General features: G+C 35.6%; 2 protein-coding genes across 2 annotated transcripts in view; one reads left to right on the forward strand and one right to left on the reverse strand.

Moving 5' to 3' along the window:
* Positions 1-20,573, forward strand: part of LOC134650225 (isovaleryl-CoA dehydrogenase, mitochondrial) — a 178,625-nt gene that overhangs the window by 94,394 nt on the left and 63,658 nt on the right. The gene's annotated exons all lie outside the window — the stretch shown is intronic.
* Positions 10,768-20,573, reverse strand: part of LOC134650321 (protein qui-1) — a 147,072-nt gene continuing 137,266 nt past the window's right edge. The window contains exons 23-31 of the mRNA XM_063505282.1: positions 17,759-17,953; positions 17,048-17,246; positions 16,716-16,853; positions 14,836-14,922; positions 13,905-14,049; positions 13,046-13,118; positions 12,389-12,493; positions 11,488-11,563; positions 10,768-10,895 (exon numbers count right to left, since the gene is read on the reverse strand). Of these exons, the coding sequence (XP_063361352.1) occupies positions 10,870-10,895; positions 11,488-11,563; positions 12,389-12,493; positions 13,046-13,118; positions 13,905-14,049; positions 14,836-14,922; positions 16,716-16,853; positions 17,048-17,246; positions 17,759-17,953 (1,044 nt within the window). The 3' untranslated portion in view covers positions 10,768-10,869. The remainder of the gene's footprint in view (positions 10,896-11,487; positions 11,564-12,388; positions 12,494-13,045; positions 13,119-13,904; positions 14,050-14,835; positions 14,923-16,715; positions 16,854-17,047; positions 17,247-17,758; positions 17,954-20,573) is intronic.

Consider the following 20,573-nt stretch of genomic DNA (forward strand, 5'->3'; position numbering starts at 1 on the left):
AAGGGGTTGAAAGTTTGAATCCATTACAAATGCTTTGAAACTTCTTAGAAAGGCACAATAGACGATTACAAAAAAAAGTAATTGCAACGTTTTTGGAAATTCAACCCCTAAGGGGGTTAAAAGGGGATGAAAGTTCGTCTTAGGGTGCAAACTTGAAACTTTGCAAAAAGGTATTAAATTAAGATACAAGAAAACGAATTTCAGCGTTTTTGAAAATTCATCCCCTAAGGTGGTGAAAAAGGGTTGAAAGTTTGTATGGATATCAAACATTTTTTCGAACGCGCGACTTGAATCTTTGTATAAGGGTATATTATAAGAATACAAGAAAAGTGATTTCAGCGTTTTATAAAATTCATCCCCTAACAGGGTTAAAAAGGGGTTGTAAGTGTGTATGGGGTTCCAATTTTATTTTAAGCTAGGAACTTGAAACTTCGTAAAAAGGTGTTATTTTAAACGGGCAATAAATTAATTTCAGCGTTTTTAAAAATTCATCCTTTAAAAGGGTAAAAACGGGGTTGAAAATTTGTATGGGGTTCAAATTTTATTTTAAGCTAGGAACTCGAGACTTCGCAAAAAGGTATTTTATTAAAAGAGAAGAAAACTAATTCAGTGTTTTTGAAAATTCATCCCTCAAGGTGGTGAAAATGGGTTAAAATTTTGTATGGAGATCAAACATTTTTTGTAAGTGCGAGGCTTGAATATCAAATATCAAATATCAACATTTATTCAGCAAATAGGCCACAAGGGCACTTTTACACGTCAATATGGAATTTACATACAGCAAAAAAAAAATACAACTAAGCCGTAAATATCAAATCAAACTAACATAGAGATGTATAAAGCCTCTAAATGTCGAATTACAAAAAACGCAATAACAATAGTATTGAAAAAAAAACACAAAGATACAAAAACTGAATATTTGTAAAATGGTATATTCAGCGTTTATAAAAATTCGTCTCTTAAAGGGTCGAAAGGGGGTTGAAAGTTTGTATAGGGTTAAAATTTTATTTAAAGCTACAAACTTGAAACTTCGTAAAAATGTATTTTATCAAAAGAGAAGAAAACTAATTTCAGTGATTTTGATAATTCATCCCCCGAGGTGGTGAAAAAGGGGTTGAAAATTTGTATGGAGGCCAAACATTTTTTTGAGTGCGGGACTTGAATCGTTGTATAAAGGCATATTATTAGAATACAAGAAAAATAATTTCAGCTTTTAAAAAATTCATCCCCTAAAATGGTTAAAAAGGGTTTGAAAGTTTGTATAGGGTTCAAATTTTATTTAAAGCTAGGAACTTTAAACTTCGTAAATAGGTAGTTAGGTAGTAGGTTTTATTGAATAGAGGACATGAAAATCTTCTAAGGGGGTTTAGAGGGATTACATCGAGGACAATTTTATTCAGTTAGGGGCTTGAACCTTCGTAGGTTGTGAAAGACAAGTCTCATGCGTTGTATAATATTAATAATTAAGAAATGATTAACCGTCCTACCGCAATCTCTTGCTGCATAATGTTCTAAGCTAATGTAGAATTCAATTTCAATTTATTCAAGCAAAATGCAATTAGAATATATAACCACCAATATACAAATCCACGCGTACGAAGTCGCGGGCAACAGCTAGTTATGTATAATGTAAGCTAATGTTTTAAATAATTAGGATGCACACTGAAATTATTCTAAATAAATTTAGTGTGCTTTAGTACACAGGAAGGACCTGATTTGACCTGAATAACCCTTTAACTAAAAAATATGGAGGCTAATTTTACTTTGTAACAATTCGATACCGTAAACTGTGGTGAGTAGGGTTCGCGGGGAGAGTTGGGTTATGAATGGGGAGAAAAGGGATGAAAAGGGGGTGAGGTGGGATTTTAAGGCTACTGCTACAAAAATAATGTATTCCAATTTAAAATGGAGCTATAGTAATACTCATAATAAAAAAAATCGATCCAACAACCTTCCGAAATCACCTTTATATGAAATTCCATGTCACCCCAATTACGAGGGACTACGGGGTGAGGTGGGATTTCCTTTTTATCGTCAAAGTTATGAAATGGAACTACCCAAAATGAAATAAAAACTAAAATACAAACGTCCGGAACACATATACACCATTTAGTTTGCATATGTAAAAATAAAATGTTATCGAGGTTTGAAAGTCAGTTTTGCCTACTCACCCCATTTTACGGTACTTAGCGCTTTCAAGTTTGTTAAATAGGTACAACCTTGAGTCGTATCATTAGGCATCTCACTCGCACCAAAAATAGCAAGACGACTCTTTGTCGCGCTTCGCAAGCACCAGACAGCGTGAGCTGCTAATATTGATACACGACTAAAATTCGTATCTAAACAAAATATAAAAAAAAAACAATAAAAAAAATTGGCCTCCTTATGTTTCCTAAGTATACATCCTCCTCGGCAACTCATTTTAAACAATATAAGCCGGTTGTTCTTACAACAGTTATCTTATCTCGAATTTCATAACTTACCTACTATTTTTCTTAAACAAACATTTTTATTTTGTTCCGTAGTTTTTTGTAATAATACAACACTACAGTACTGACACTGAAAATTCTACGACATTCGATTGATAAGCATGAATTAAACTCGAGATATGTTATAATATATTTTTGGAATATAGGTAATTAAGCATGGGAATCTATCGTTATTCAGGTTTCTGGCCACCCAGGTATTGAAACTTATAATTTCACCTCAGCCATCACGTATTTTGGCGTTATCATTTAATTGTAGGGCTGATAAAAGATAAAACAAACAAAAGTATCTAAGTGTAATATTTTATTGGATAAGTATATGCATGATGACATGATTTTTCATAATTTTGTTGATGTTCTACTATTAAAACGAGCACTTATTTGACTTATAACTCTTTCGTTCTTTGGAGCGAACCTCCAATATTGCCTCGTCTTGGCATTTCCAAATACCCAAAATGACGCAGAAAACGCGAACTGATAAAGAGAGGCAATATTAGATGCTACGTATGCTCCTTGTACAACGGCCGGGGCCCTCAACTGCCTTTGATGAAGCGTAATATGAATGATCCTATATATGTCCATGAACAATAATTGAATAGAAAACACATATATCAACCAAACCATTACAATAGTTATTCTGCGATTATTTCTAACCCTTACATTTGTTTTTAACACTGTTCGTAAACTGATATACAAAAGTACAGCGTTGGCAAATAAAATAGGCCACTTCATGAAAACATAATACGCTAGATGCACTTCCATGTACGAATTCTTGAAAAAAAATACTGCAAAGTTGAATATAAACGCCGACAAAATGGGGACTCCCCAGCCTAGTAAAATTGTCTTCCAAATACTGCCCTTGCGAGTATGAAATACTTTGACCATGCTTTCATATATCTGCTTACTAAACATCGTCATCCAGATGATGAACGACATTTCTGTGTACATGAATATATACGACATTGTCATCTGCCGACGCAAATAAAAATCTTCGTCGTCTATCGCTAAGAGTCCAAAAACATTGCGCACATTGTTGAAATATCTCAAAAGAACGTAGATAAATCGAGCTATAATAAACTGAATCAGAACTTGGTTCTTGTGTGAATGTCTCCATTCTGGAAAGAGCAGGGCAGTAAGGAACAACAGCACTAGGGCAGTGGCTGATAATCCAATCCCCAAACTACTGGCCACTAGTGTTACAACGGTGACAACGGTCGTTTCATTCTCTGGAGCATATATGACTTGCCCTTGGTCTAAATCCCACATACTCAAGTTCCTGAAAAATACGTCTGCATTGTTCAGCTCACTCAGTAACGCCACTTCGATATTTTCCTTGTCACTGTCGTAAGACAAATTTTCTTTTTTTCATATATTTCTGCCAGTCTTCTAAGCTGTTTATGTTCATAATTATTCACTTATCACGTGTACTATGTATGATTGTGTTCCTGAACAGTAACAACACATTTTATGAACTGCTCTGTTTTTGACGTTCCTCGCCATAATCTATACATATAATAAAGCTGAAGAGGGTCGAAAGTCTGTACATGGAAGATATTCGAAAAAAAGTTGGTTGGGGATACTTAGAATCGATAACAGAACACGTTCCAACAGTTTTTAGAATTTTTGTCTGTTTGTCTGTTTATCTGTTTGTCTGTTTATCTGTTTATTTGACCGCGCATCACGTGAAAACGGCTGAATGGATTTTGATGCAAACTTTACTAATCTGTCAAGAAAATCCCTGGCCCTATTTTAGGCTAGAAAAATTCAACCCCTAACAGGGGGGGTGGCCACTACACTCAATTAAGTTATGTTTGCACCTGAATCTTATGGCGCTAACTTAAGAAAGTGGTGCAAACTTTTTTTTTGTGTATGTACTTTGTAAAAAAAACAAAATTTTTCTTAGTAAATGTCAAACGTCTTTACAAATACATATTAAATCACATTTATAGACGGGTCCAGCGCGGGTCTATTGACAATAATTAACATTATGCGAAGTAGGTGGTTTGAAAATATGATGTCTACCCCAAACTTTTTCATACACTTTTCGTCGGGTAGTTGCACAAATCTCTGTTTTGACATTTTGTTGGGACATCAGTTAGCCGCGACCACGACCAGTGAAACCTGTGTCGAAGTCGAAACGTCGGTAAATAAAGGTAATAAAATAAATTTCGAGATAGGCCCGTCTATAAATGTGAGTTGATATGTGTTCAAAACGCGAAAGCTTTTAAATATTATATGTCTTTGTAAATGTCAAACAATTTGGAACTTGTAATTTATTCTATTGTCCTGTGTTTAAGCACTGACACTGACTGACAGCCTGGACGCTTCGGGCCTTCGGCCCTACATGGAGCTCGGCCTTCGGCTTTCGCGTTATATATCCGCACCAAAATTTCACGTAAACCATTGCGGCTGTGCCCCTGACATAGCTTCTCTACATTTTTTTTTATCAAAAAAATTTCGCGCTCGCTACGCTCGCGTTTTTAATAGGATTTTAAAGGTTAAGCCTAATTTGATAAAGGTGGCATTCTGGGAATCCTACCGAGCGACTACTACTACAACTTAAGAACTGACAGCCTGGACGCTTCGGCCCTTCGACCCTACGCGAAGCTCGGCTTTCGGCCTTCGCATTTAGACACATACTATTGTTCTGTGTTTAAGCACTGACAGCTTGGACGCTTCGGGCCTTCGGCCCTACATGGAGCTCGGCCTTCGGCTTTCGCATTAGATATCCACGCCAAAATTTCACGTAAACCATTACGGCTGTGTCCCTGACATAGCCTTTCAATTATTTTCTATCAAAAAAATTCGCGCTCGCTACGCTCGCGTTTTTTACTTTTAATATTAAGCCTACTTTGATAAAGGTGGCATTCTGGGCACCCTACCGAGCGACTACTACTACGACTTAAGAACTGACATCCTGGACGCTTCGGGCCTTCGGCCCTAAGCGGAGCTCAGCCTTCGGCTTTCGCATTTAGACACTGATACCATTGTTCTGTGATTAAGCACTGACATCCTGGACGCTTCGGGCCTTCGACCCTACGCGAAGCTCGGCCTTCGGCCTTCGCATTTTTTAAACACTTATACTATTGTTTTGTTTTTAAGCACTGACAGTCTGGATGCTTCGGGCCTTCGGCCCTACATGGAGCTCGGCCTTCGGCTTTCGCATTAGATATCCACACCAAAATTTCACGTAAACCATTGCGGCTGATCTGACTTATTTTTCTATCAAAAAAAATTTCGCGCTCGCTGCGCTCGCGTTTTTTATACGATTTTAAGGATTAAGCCTACTTTGATAAAGATGGCATTCTGGGCACCCTACCAAGCGACTACGACTTAGGCCAAATTTTTTAATTATAAGTTTTTAATTTAAGTGTTATTTATTAAATAATATTGGACCTAAATTCGAAAGTTTGTTAGGAAGTACGAATTTCTATGTGTATATTTCTTAACTTTTCATGCTTAGACTGATTTGACTGGAGGACAGAATTGGGTGATATTTGCCATGGACATGATTTGGATAGGTATATACAGTCAAGGACGTAAAAATACAAAAGTAGTAATGTATTGTCCGTTATACACCTACTACTCTGTGTCGTTTAAATCACGTCTAATATTGGAATAAGGGCGAAAAAAAAACTATTGGTTTTGGAGTGTAGTTTTGTTTAGTGGTAGGTACCTACCTAATTGTAAAATATTTTATCTGGACTTCAGTCCGCTAATCGTATCCATCTGTCAACTTTACTTCAATTTCCGCCTCCAGGGGAGAGAAAGAGAAATTAGGGATGAATTAGCTTACTGACACAGACCGAATTCCACGCGGGCGGAGCCGCGGGCACAGCTAGTTTTATATAAAAAGCAATTGGTTGATAGCTGTATAATTTATCATGTAGTGATAAGATTAGCTATTTCATTAGGAGGGATATACTTGAGTTATAGGTTCATAATATTATTTTCGATAGTAGGTACGAGTATTTATCAATTAGTATAGTCATTATTATCTTAACAATAAACTAGACATACCTACTTAGTAGTGTATCGCAATTTATGGAAATCTAAGATAATAAAGTCCAATAAAGTTATAGGACACATATTATGAATAGACAACAAGTTTAAATACGTACGTATTCAAAAAATATATATCTTTATATAAACCTCCCTCCTAAGCCTCTTTAGGCTTGGCTTCTAGGCCAATCAAATAAGATTTTTTCGAAGAACTGATTCCCAGCAAGCTGGAAATTACTTTAATACCTACATTTGGTCCTAAACGTGTGAACTGATTACACGACGACGATAATAGGTATAAATTTTTATCATGTTTACAGCCAATTTTCCGTCGGACGTCCTGTTTTCGGGCTACAAGCAAAAATCTGAAAAATAGCAAAAATGTATGCACACCACCTGGGATTGAGGAAACTCGGATTACACGCATTTAGGACCAAATGAAGGTATTAAAACGATTTTCAGCTTGCTGGGAATTAATTCCTCAAAACGCTTTTTTAGGGTTCCGTAGCCAAATGGCAAAAAACGGAACCCTTATAGATTCGTCATGTCTGTCTGTCTGTCCGTCTGTCTGTCCGTCCGTATGTCACAGCCACTTTTCTCCGAAACTATAAGAACTATACTGTTGAAACTTGGTAAGTAGATGTATTCTGTGAACCGCATTAAGATTTTCACACAAAAATAGAAAAAAAAAACAATAAATTTTTGGGGTTCGCCATACTTCGAACTGAAACTCAAAATTTTTTTTTTCATCAAACCCATACGTGTGGGGTATCAATGGATAGGTCTTCAAAAATGATATTGAGGTTTCTAATATCATTTTTTTTATTATCTAATTTGATGGGCCAATTCTAGAAGTTTCAGATATCGTTTAACACACAATATAAGACGTTTTATATATTTTTTACTATTTTAATGTCAGATTTATGTTAAAAAACCTCTCAAATCCTCAGATATCATTTACCTACCAATATTAGGATCGGCGAAAATTGTAGAAATCCAAGATGACGGTAGTTTTATCGAACACTTTTGTATATTGCTGTAGGTATTATTATTATTTAATGAAAATGCATTTTAGAAACACAGAGAATATATTTTCAGATATAACACCACGACAGGTCAAAAATAAAATTCATATAGGAGGAATAAGAAACAATAAATATATAAAATTTTACATACAATTAGTCAACAAGGTGAAAGTGTCAAACGATCTTTATAATTATTACATTATTGCGTAGGGCACATCAGAGATTATTCTTGCAGATAAAAAAAAACTTGCTAAAATATTACTGCTGCCACGTTGCCGTCGATTTCCTCATTTTATTAGGTTCACTTGACTTGATACAATAAACAATAATTTACTACATTAGAATGCTAGGTAGGTACATGTATACATATGGTACAGTCAGCATCAATAGTAGCGGATGACACAACGCACCAAACGTATCTGCCACCCTGAGCTATAACCGCGAAAATCGAAGTTCGCAAATTGCGGACATTTTTCTCTGTCACTCCAATTACGCCTTCATTGGAGTAAATGAGAAAGATCCCCGCAATTTGCTATTTTCGGTTTTCGCGGTAGCCCCTCTGGAATACTTTTCCAAATATAGATTTATCTCTGCGGTCGCAATTAAGTAAAAGTAATCTAAATGTTCTGCATACACAGATACATTTTATTGCTAAGCTATTTCGCTATTAGATAATACTTTTGACGCGTAGTCTATTCCGCTACATTTGATGCTGACTGTACATCAGAAGGGTTTTAAAACGTTTTCAATTAAATCAAATTAATGTGCGTTAGCAGCAATCCTACAATTTGTATCCATTTGAAAATTTATGAAGAATTCGGTTCTTAAAGTAGAAAGTCTAAGTTTTGTTTCTACAAATAAGTGCAACTACTTATTAGATATTATTGCATTTTCTAATTAACTGTAGAAATACTATTAACCACTACACATTTATGTAAATGCAACTAAGTCTATTTTTAATTTATTCTAATGTGAAGATTCACTGCCAAAGATTTGTCACAAGTTATGGAAGGTAGTATGCTTTGTTGGCCAGAACGTAACGGAATAAATATCCACGTAATTCATATTCATATGATTTTTTTGACGGTACCTATATTTTTTTCATTAAAACACCCACCACCACAAATTTTATTGTATTTCCAGTCAGGTTTTATAAAAAGCATAAATAAAGCACTAAGAGCTGACATGTATCTCTACAAACCAACTGTCGGTACTCAACATTCGTCCCACGTGTAAATTACAATTTTCAGACCATTTGCTAGATATATTTAAATTTCAGCCATTCTAGCTCAGAGTTTTGTCGCAGCAAAATTACATGGTCTGAAAGTTATGAGCGTCCGTTATATTACCTTTATGTGTTCTGGTCTTAGTCTGTTCTATGTTTAAACAAAAGCCTGGAATAAGTTACTGTAATTTCAATAATGAGACCCTTTAAAAGGAGCTGTGAAAAAAATTGGTATTAACCACCTATTAAGGTTAGGTTAGTAAGAGGGGAAATTACTAACCTAACCTAACATATTTTATTCAATAAATTGTTACCATTTTTTTTAAATACACGTGTATGTTCTGATGGTAAAATAAGATCTTGTAAACTTTAACATAAACGCCTTGCGTCACTGGGTAGTGCTGACGCAAATCCACTTTGAATTTCTAGCTTTAACATCGCAAATTGTATTTAGGTCTACTCGCCAGTATTTGGTGTAGTACAAGCACGGCGCTAGTTCTAAAAGGTGTAGTCACACAGACAGCTATACCTGCAGGGGCGTGTAAAAAGCACTGTAAGACGAAATAAAACTATTTAAACGGATTACTTATACGCGATATAATTCGTTTTAATAATTTTATTTCATGTGTAACTATCGCGGCAACCGAAGTCACTGTAAGACGAGTTAAGCTAGCTTTCAGCGCTCCAGATAAGTGGATATTTTCTTCTTACTTTTAATTTCATACACTTTAAATATATCTATTGTATGTTGAATATAATGTGTACTTATGTAGAAGTCTTTATAAGGGATCACAGCTTGGAAAACACTAGTTCTACATTGATAGAGGAAATTATAGCACATATGTTTGGGATATTAGAACGAATTTAACCAGCTTCAAACGTTCCATTTTTTAGATGAAATTAACAGGTAGTTAAATAACATTTTGTAAATTATTCATACGTTAATTTAATGGCGTTGCTATAATTTCCTTCGATCAAGGATCGTTTAATTGAAGGGTATAATCTTTACTCTAAAAAGCTAATTTTTAATTACAACAATATCTTAACATATGGCTTTGAGTAGGTATGTGTAGGTTTGTTGAAAAAAACAGTAATACCAACAATACTGTGCATCTTATCTTTTCGATTTTCATTTAACAAAATTAATTGCTTTTATACGTGAAAAGTTACCTATATTATAAGTAGGTATTACAAAATTTTCTAAATGTTTCGATAAGTTATTTCTACACCACTAAATTGATATAATTTTTACGTTATACATTAACAACAGAAAATATCACAACGTGAAATGAATTCTACCCTTAAAAGACACGAAGCGCAACACACTGCGTTCGGTTTTAATATATAATATTATGTTAAATTTACGTTAGACTTATTTTAATATGGACCAGTTTCTCATTAAGATTTGGAATTAATAAGGATTACCATTAATACAAACTTCGTCACGAATCTAAGATATTTATAATGAGAATTGAGACTTGAGATTGCGGTTGCGTGTTAATCAGCTAACAAATTAAAAAAGAAGGCATAGTTTGGCTATGATCACTTGATGAAAAACATAAAACATTTTGTATCATTTCTTGCTAGAAATTTTCATCAGAAAATTAGCGCATTGAATGTTTTACTAAATGTAGGTACTTATTCTTTTTAGTGTGTGTGTAGTGCGCTTTTAAGTGTATATGTATACTTACAAAACAGGCATACCGGTAAAGTTACCTACGTATGTTTATAATTCGATGTACAATAGAAACTGGTCCAGAAATAATAGAAGCTACACCTAGAAGATCACATTGCAAGAGGCAGGAGTTCTACGTACTAAATAGGTACTTATCTAACTATGTTTATCAAGTTATCTTTCAAATAACGCTAAATAGCTACGTGTAATAAATAAATATAGGATAAACTCTTCATATAATACTGCAAAAACAATAATTTGCTTAAAATATGTTAAAACACAATATTTTTGTATAGGAGACCAGCTCCTTTAAATAGGTAAGGAACTAAAACTATAATTGAACAAATCAGTAAAGTAACGTAACGTAATTTTTGTGCTAAAGATGACTAGAAGGTAGATTTAAGCCTGTGCACCTCTTCTTCATTCCACCATATGCTCTGTGGGAATATGCTCTGGTTAATTTGTGGCTTTCCGGAAACGAACTACACAAACAAATAAAATTTAATAATATTGTTTATGTCACAAAAATACGAGTAAAATCAATGCTAGTTAAATGCTACTTAGTTCAGAGATTTGTAGGGTTAGTTGGAGTAACAGGTGTGTTCTGATTTCAATAACTGGTTACGAATTAGATCTGGATTAGATATGGATATGGATCTAATTTGTCAGTGTCAAAAGTGACATTACTTCAACCAAAAACTTCACTTTTGACACTGACATTTCAGATCCTGATCTAATCCAGATTTAGTTCTTAACTTTTTATTAAAATCAGAATACGCCTGTAAGTTAAAACCGATTTGCCTTGCAAAAGCTGATAAAAAATCGCTGCGTCGTGTATGTAGCGCCAAAGTAGAAGGTAGGTAAGTTCAATAACTTAAATTTTCAATAAAATCAAAGCCATGCAACTGACAAAAAAATAGCAAATGCAAATAAAAAAAAAACATTTAATTTCAGTGTATTTTTCAACTGTTAGTTTCATGGCTGCTAGGTATTTAACAGTGGTTCTAAACCACTTATACTAAGGGATGAACCTCAAAATCACGAAATAAAAATTGACAGATTTCTACGACAAACCTTGTTCTTCAACAGGCGTGTGTTCTTCGTCGGAAGAGTCTAACCTCTCTATCAGGGAGCTCTGTTTTGATAATGACTGCGAAAATCATATTCAATAATTGAATTAAGTATTTACTTACCTACGACCTTACGAATAATAAAATCAACAACGGTAAATCGTTTTGCAAGTTACTCAATGTCGTAAGTATAGGTACGTTCATCATTCTTTAAAAATGAAAATTATCAAGGCTAGCTAATATTATCAGCTTAGAAAAGTCAGAATACTGCAAGGAGCTTGTAATCCTCAAAGGACACTAAGGTTCTGTTGGAAGAGTAGAAAATTAACTCTGGCGCGTCTAATGAAAAATTTACTAACTTATATTAACGAGAAAATACGACTGAGTCTTGAAATAGGTAAAGTTCATATTTTTAGTTTTTATCAAACTGCAAAGTGGAATAGAAATAAGTGAAATATGGGTATATAATTTATGTATAGCGTATAGCCCAGTTGGTATTATTGTAATTTCTAGAGTATTTCACCATCATTTACATTAAATTACATTAATTGCCCAGCTGGATTAATTTAGTTTTGACAAAGTGCCTCTTGCCTCGAGGGAATGTCTTGTGGTACAGTTTGCACCTATAACCTATAAATTTACATTATATAATTAATCAACCTAACTTTTACGTTCTTTAGTTTTACCATGTTTTACTTTAGTACCTATTCCTTGATTGTTTAAACTTCTCGCTTCGGTATTTTTCTGGAACATGCTGCAAAGCACACTTTTCGCCATGGCGCCAAGTGAAATAACTTCGCGGCGTTCTTTTATCTATGAGGACAGTATTGTCAACCACTCGTTGCTGTAATTAAAGTTTTACTAACGGAGTCTAGTTTAGATAACAAAAAAATTTAGATAGGTACCTTGTTCGAGCGCCGCCGCGGCGGCGACACCTTGTTCCAGAGTGCCTCGAGTTGGTCGAAGTGCTGCGACTGTGCGATCGCCGCCTCCTCGGGCCCCAGGCTTACCTATAATTTAGAATTATGGCTGAATTTGCGAGAATATATATACATATTGGTATATTTTTTTTAATGTGTTCCTACAAAGAGGTTCAAACTTGTACAACCGTTAGTGTCTGTCGGTTTATTCGTCAATATTTTCTTAGCTGAATGTCAGCTCTTTTATTTACATACATTTCTCTCAAAGTAAGTCGGTACAACTCTTTAATAATTCTAGCAGCATTGTAGTTAAAAACCCCAATTTTTTAAAAATAAATATTCGAGACAAGCCTAAAAAATGACGTATCACTATCACTACATAGTATAAAACAAAGTCGCTTCCCGCTGTCTGTCTGTCTGTCTGTCTGTATGTATGCTTAGATCTTCTAAACTACGCAACGGTTTTAGATGCGGTTTTTGAGTGATTCTAGAGGAAGGTTTATGTATAATTTGTTAACCCGTGCAAAGCGGGCGGGTCGCTAGTATAATAATAAAAACTATTTCGCGGCGCATAAGAAGTAGGACAAGTAGTAGAGTTACAAGAGATTCATATAATTAGGTAATATTTTACTAAATGTTTACCTGTGAGCCCAAGTCTTTGTTTTTCGCTTCTTGTATTTTTGAGATTTCCTCCATGGAAGCGGATACGGAAAACCTAGAAATAAGTAAGTCAGTTTTCATTTATTCAAGATAATTTTAAGCAAATGGCTATAAAGCAAATCTCAACATTTTAACTTATCAATTTATAGTTTAATTATAGTTTAATAAAATAAAAGTTCATTACATGTGTAAATAATTTGTATATTAATAAATGTTCAATTATAAAGTTTTATAATTAAACAGCGCAATTTATATTTTATTGCTGAAACATACCTAAAGTCTATTTTTTTATTCGGTAGACTAAAATGACATTTCATAGTATGAACATCGTGTGTCATATCATACTATGAAATGTCATTTTAGTCTACCGAATAAAAAAATAGACTTTACATAAAATAATCTGTAATCTCCAGCATTTATCAACTTTTCACTTATCTCTTGTTACGAGTAAAACTAATTAAATTTCAACAAAAATAATCAAGCCTTTCTTCGAAAACAAAACTTATCTTAATAATTAAGTTTACTGTAAATTTCAGTGTTACAATCTCTGATACAATGTTAATTAGTTTTTGACGTAATCGTAAATTAGTGTCGATATAGTAGAAAATCGATATAGTAAAAGTGAAACAGATTATGAAAATAAATATTTGGTGCAAATTCGACAAATAATTAAAAAATTTAATACTTATATTAAATCATCAATTAAATCAAAGATACTCCAAGGTTAATGATATATACAGAAATACACATGAAATTTAAAATTTTAAATATGATTACTTATAAAATATAAAATTTCTGCTCAAGAAAAGAATTCATTGTACAAAAATTAAAGTTATCTCGCCTTCTTTTGAGTCGCTCGTCTACTTGCGCCATCATAGCCGCCGACGTGAGATGTCCGTACTTTTTCTGCCACGTGTAGGTGTCTAAAGACACCTCTTTCTTGAGCAGTCTTCTCATCGGCCGCTTTGGAGCCAATGGTCTTAATTCTGTACAAACAACGATGGTGTAAACTAACCAAATCAGCAGTAGTGTTGAGTCGCTCACTCGTGAGTCACCTCATTTGTACCACTCATTTTGTTAATTTGTCGCAGTACTTCGTACCGCAAAAATGTCTTACTTCACTCCTCTATTAATTTTACTTGATTCTAAAATTATCTTTCTCCTAAAAGTTCTATTCTTAACCTCCAGAATTGCACTCCAATTAAATGTTACTATTTATTTATTTATAGAGAAAGTGATGAATACATAAATATGTATATACATTAAATATATTTGTCGCCGTTGGAATTAATGGAATAGGCGACGCTGAAAATATGCTAGTACCTCTCCTCATTTGAAGTAAGACATTGTAACACCTCATTTTAGAAAATGAGGTACTCATACAAACTCTTTTTAAATTGGTGTCCTACCCATCACTAATCAGCAGAAGCACTCAGTACATAAAGTCCACTTTAATATGTAAATTTAATGTTAGTATATTTGCTATGTCCTACCAGGCTAACAGTACCTCTTACTTTGCAATTATACCATTATGTGTAATGTTTATGCAAAGACCAAAAGCCTGGGTTTATATTTAAAAACTTTTAGCTTAGGGTGCTTAGTATGTTATTGAATTGTTATAATTTCGTGAGATTCCTTACATGTAAATTGATACCATGTAGTTTTTTTTTCAATTGGTAATTGTATACTTGTTTTGACGCAATCTTTACTAAAAATGGTCTATGCCCTATGGTATGTTAAATTATTGCAGGAGATAATTTTTTTTTTCATACCATCGGCATTCTTCGTTGGGGCTGCATACGTTGGAATCTTCACGTACGTTGCCGGTGTATTATGTAGACAAATAATTGGGAGACAACCTGTTGAAGTCACATCCATGTTATATAGGTCTCCAATGTAAGAATCGGTAGAAGACTGGCTACTAAAATATTACACAAATGTTTGGCGGGAAATTAAAAAAATCTTGGGCTGGTCACACTTTGTGTAGTAGGAATTATAGTTATGATACTAGAAAATATTTTTGATTTTCTGTGCACACGTAAGGTACCTAAGGATATAAGTAAGTTAAATATACGTTGACGTGCACTCAAAGTCAGCTCACATAATTTCTACCACTATGTAAAATACAGTCAACGATAAACACATATGTTTACACTTTGTCACCATATACCATTGTAACCAGGCGAAAAATAAAATGTAGTGTAAATAAGACCTAGCTCGATAATAACGTAATATTAATCCATCACCAAAAAAATTACATAAGTACTATGCCAAATATGCTAAATGCTAAGTATCAAAATATTGATAGAGCACCAACCTCCTAATTTGTTCACATTTGTTTAGTTAGAACTTGTAAACATTGCAGTTTTTCGTTATACAACGCTACACGTCGACTTCGCACATTGTCGTAATTATTTACAGGCTTATATATGTAATAGTTTGCGGACTTCACTCAGTATAGACATTATTAATATTATTTAAAATAAACCCCTTATAAACCGCGAACAATTTGAATGAATGACATAAATAAATTGACAAGAGACTTTTAGCTTTTTTTTAAATCATAGACAATTGGTGATACAACAACGAAATATCTGTCAACAATTTTTGGCTAGCCAGACTCTAATATTTTTTTAAAAGTGATATTTAAAATAAACAGGCACCTATTGCCTGTACAAATCAAACAAAAAGCGAGGAGGAATATCACTGAATAAAATATTAATTATGATAACTCAAGTTTAACATTACGTTGCGTTGTAAGACTGCCAGCGAAGAATAAACTTTGCTTTGTTAAGAAATTGTACTTATTTAGACAAGAACACAAAACAACTCTTAACTAAGTACTTATGAGTTTAGACGAAGAAATGATATATCTTCTCACGAGGCAGTTAAGAGTTCTCGTCAGTTTCGAAAAAAACAAATTAACATTTTTAGGTGCAATAGGGATGATGACACATGTTGAATTTTATAACAAAATCTAGTACAATAGATAGCAAACGAGCAATTTATCACAATAATGTGGATATTAAAATAAAATATTGAAAAATTACAAAATTACAGGACCTGAAAGTTAAAAAATTTAAGTTTTTTTTAATTTCCAAAAACGATAAAAGTAAAGGTACTATTCGATTCCTTACATTTCATCAAAAAAAATTTTGTATAGCAACTATATACATAAACGCAAAATTTCACCGACAAAAACGCAATTTTCTTGTTTTGTCCATACTACAAGATGGGCGATGACGTCACGGCCTCTGGCCGTTTTGTATAGGGCGTTTCGCGAGTGAAGTGCGACTGTCGGACTTTGACTACAATTTCTGACTTTTGTGTTACTTTAATGCAATGGGTCCCATATAGACATTTGATCCTAAAAACAAACCCGGTCGATTGATACCATAAAAAAAAATTAGTCATGTAGCCTATTATTTTATCTTCACTAAAACAGTTTTTCTAATAATGTGACAATTAACGGTCCTATATGCCTTCTATAGTACAAAATAATGTTCATATTGGCCGAGCTCAAACTACGAGTAAATGTCGATTTATGAGATACTTAATTATATAGTTTAATTTTTGAATGCCGCTGCAAAAAAGGTATGAAATAGTTTTAAATAGTTATAAAAAGTGTAAGATAAAAATGAAGTACAAATACCTCTGTCTAGAAGGTGTATGACGATGCGAGAGCAATCGCTTGTGATCTGCAATCCAAGGACTGGAACGTGCAGAGCGAGGGACGTCAGAGCGAGCCCGCGCTTTGTCTCCCAGATTATCAACGTTTTGTCTTCGGCGCCTTACAAACAAAACAAATCGATATATAGTATTAGAATTAGGTACTTCCCAACATGCTTTGGTAAAATATCCTATTGTATTATTGTCTGTTCATAATTTTAAAACTATACATATACAAATTACTAAAAAAAAACAGCCAAATAAACACATAAACCCTAACCACTAAAGCTAAATAAGTAGGAAGACAATACTCACTAGATACAGCAATAGACCCGTCCCCAGTGACCTTGACGCACGTGACTTTCCCCAAATGTCCGGACAGCAGGTGCAGGTCGGAGCCGGTGTTCATATCCCACACGATGAGGTTGCAGTCCCAAGAGCCGGACACGACTTGTGTCTTGTTCGTGATGGCAACCGCTACGCAGGTCACGATGTCCGAGTGACCGACTAGGACCTAAACAAGAAGAACTTATTAGTATAAAGAAGGATAAAATAGTTTCAAAAGAATTTACAATTTATCGTGCATTAAAATGCCACGCCAGAAAAATATATGTAAAAAAATAATTTTGGGAAGATGAATAATCACATGTTGAATTCAGTTTTATATGAAACTCAAAAACCAGTAAAATGATACTGGAATAACCAAGCGACTTTTTTAACCTCAGTACGCTAGACGTATGAACTGTAAGTTATCTCTGAATGTCATATTTCTGTAAGTTATCTCTGAAGTGCAATGTCATATTTCTATCAACCTTGTTAAACTATAAAAATTGTTGCCATAAATGTTACATTGTATAGGTACGTATAGTACATATGTAAACGATCAGACCTTCGGTATAATATTTTTAACTTTGTGTATACTTCACAACCTCCAGATCCCAGCAGAGTCCAGTCCAGAGAGCAGTCCAGATGCGGACCGAGTTGTAATCGCCACACAGCAAACTGGCACGCCTGAAATAAACCAACCTGGGAGAGTTTCCCGCCGTCCAGCTTCCACACTTTAAGCGACATATCCATGGAGCCAGTGACGACATGTTGCAAGTCCGCGGTGACCGCGAAGCATGTGACGCGCTCAGCGTGGGAGACCGTGCGCCGTTCGTCGCTGCCCTCACCGCCCGTCAGCGCCCAAATGCGGACTGAGTTATCACCATCCGACAGCACCTGGTTAGGAAAATATGTCTGTGTATTCCTAAAACAAATTTATCTTCTCATTCCTAGGAAAGTAAATTTAATATATCAAGATTTTAAAAAGAAAATTGAGAAAAAGTATAGAAGCTTGTTGGAACAGTCATATACACGCATCATATCACATTACCGCCGGGAACCTTCATACCATACGTATAAAAGACGGAATAATTACGTGTGGTAGGTAGGTCTACAAGTTACTATGGCCACACATTTCTTGGCAATTGGCAAGTGAAACACCTCTTACAATTACTTTTGTTATCTTGAGAACCAATTAAATATCTGTGTCTCTCATGTTTGGCATCAGCCACAAAAAAGACATGTCAAAAGTTTTAAAAGCCAAGTTGGATTCAATGACAAAACTTCTGGGCAATGTTTCACTAGTTTAAGTAGTATTACGTGTTTGTCAATGAAAGTTTTGATTTAGTTTTCCACTTATGGGTCGGTTAATCGGTATTTATTACTTTTTAATCCATCTAAAATAATGTAGGTTATTTCGTAAAAGATTCACGAGGGTTGCAGTGTGACTGGTCGTATGCCTATTACATACCTAGTATTAACCTAATTTGTTCATTACAAAACACACAAACTAGAAAGAAATACCTTGAATACTAAAATCCCTTTCAGTCGCGTATTTCATGCATGATTCCAATGAATAATGTCACAATTACAACTTGAAGTGCACGTTTCGTATTTCACCACTTGTGGTTTCATTAAATATATAACCCACTATAAATTTTTTGCTATTTAGATTAATAACTTGCGTAAAATAACCATTACAAGTTGAAACTAACCCAAATATGTGAACTTTTGGCATTAGAATGACAGTGACATTGACAGCGTGACGTTCGGTCGTATTGAAGTCTGAACTCCTAGTACAGCGTTAATACAAACAGTCCAAAACTCCTAAGATTTTAAACTTCCCGCTATGTTTTGAGTATGTTTGCTACTGGTGAACGTAGAATACTTCCACACAGGAGTGTTTTTCGGAAAGAGACTAAAAGTATCCCAAAGTAAAATAATGCTTGCAGGTTCGTGCGTGTAGAGGGGCCATAAAGTGTTCCTTTTTATTACAATTTAGTCTACTCAAACTGACTACCCGATTATTGCCTGTGAATGTGTGCGTAGACGTCATTGAGAATATCTCCGTCTTTCTCTAAGACGCAAGCGTGAAAGGGATAGATCTGGGTAGCATCGAACTTTACGACTTTTGACCTCTTCCTCGGTTATGGTAGCCTGGTACTTTTGGTAAACATTTGTCTTAATAAATCACTGGTCGTCGGTTGCATATCGCTAATAGGTACGGGGCAAATGACCTCTTCCTCAGTCATGGTATCCTGGTACTTTCTGATTAATGTTTGTCTCATTATGTCGCCATTATGTCGCCGTTATGTCGCCGTTATGTCGCCATTGTGTCGCCGTTATGTCGCCAGTATGTCGCCATTATGTCGCCGTTATGTCGCCAGTCGCCAGTATGTCGCCATTATGTCGCCGTTATGTCGCCAGTATGTCGCCATTATGTCGCCAGTATGTCGCCGTTGTGTCGCCATTGTGTCGCCATTACGTCGCCGTTATGTCGCCGTTATGTCGCCAGTATGTCGCCATTGTGTCGCCAGTATGTCGCCATTATGTCGCCAGTATGTCGCCATTATGTCGCCGTTATGTCGCCATTGTGTCGCCATTGTGTCGCCATTGTGTCGCCGTTATGTCGCCGTTATGTCGCCATTATGTCGCCAGTCGCCAGTATGTCGCCAGTATGTCGCCAGTCGCCAGTATGTCGCCAGTCGCCAGTATGTCGCCATTATGTCGCCGTTATGTCGCCAGTATGTCGCCGTTATGTCGCCAGTATGTCGCCATTGTGTCGCCATTATGTCGCCATTGTGTCGCCAGTATGTCGCCGTTATGTCGCCATTATGTCGCCATTATGTCGCCATTGTGTCGCCAGTCGCCAGTATGTCGCCAGTCGGCAGTATGTCGCCAGTATGTCGCCATTGTGTCGCCAGTATGTCGCCATTATGTCGCCATTATGTCGCCAGTATGTCGCCGTTATGTCGCCGTTATGTCGCCGTTATGTCGCCATTATGTCGCCGTTGTGTCGCCGTTATGTCGCCAGTATGTCGCCATTATGTCGCCATTAGGTCGCCAGTATGTCGCCGTTATGTCGCCGTTATGTCGCCAGTATGTCGCCGTTATGTCGCCATTATGTCGCCAGTATGTCGCCGTTGTGTCGCCAGTATGTCGCCATTGTGTCGCCGTTATGTCACCAGTCGCCAGTATGTCGCCAGTCGCCATTATGTCGCCATTATGTCGCCATTGTGTCGCCATTATGTCGCCATTGTGTCGCCATTATGTCGCCAGTATGTCGCCATTATGTCACCAGTATGTCGCGATTATGTCGCCATTATGTCGCCGTTATGTCGCCGTTATGTCGCCGTTATGTCGCCGTTATGTCGCCAGTATGTCGCCAGTATGTCGCCATTATGTCGCCAGTATGTCGCCATTATGTCGCCGTTGTGTCGCCATTATGTCGCCGTTGTGTCGCCATTATGTCGCCATTATGTCGCCATTATGTCGCCATTATGTCGCCGTTATGTCG

Source organism: Cydia amplana, chromosome 8, assembly GCF_948474715.1.
Source record: "Cydia amplana chromosome 8, ilCydAmpl1.1, whole genome shotgun sequence".
Classification (NCBI taxonomy): Eukaryota; Metazoa; Arthropoda; class Insecta; order Lepidoptera; family Tortricidae; genus Cydia; species Cydia amplana.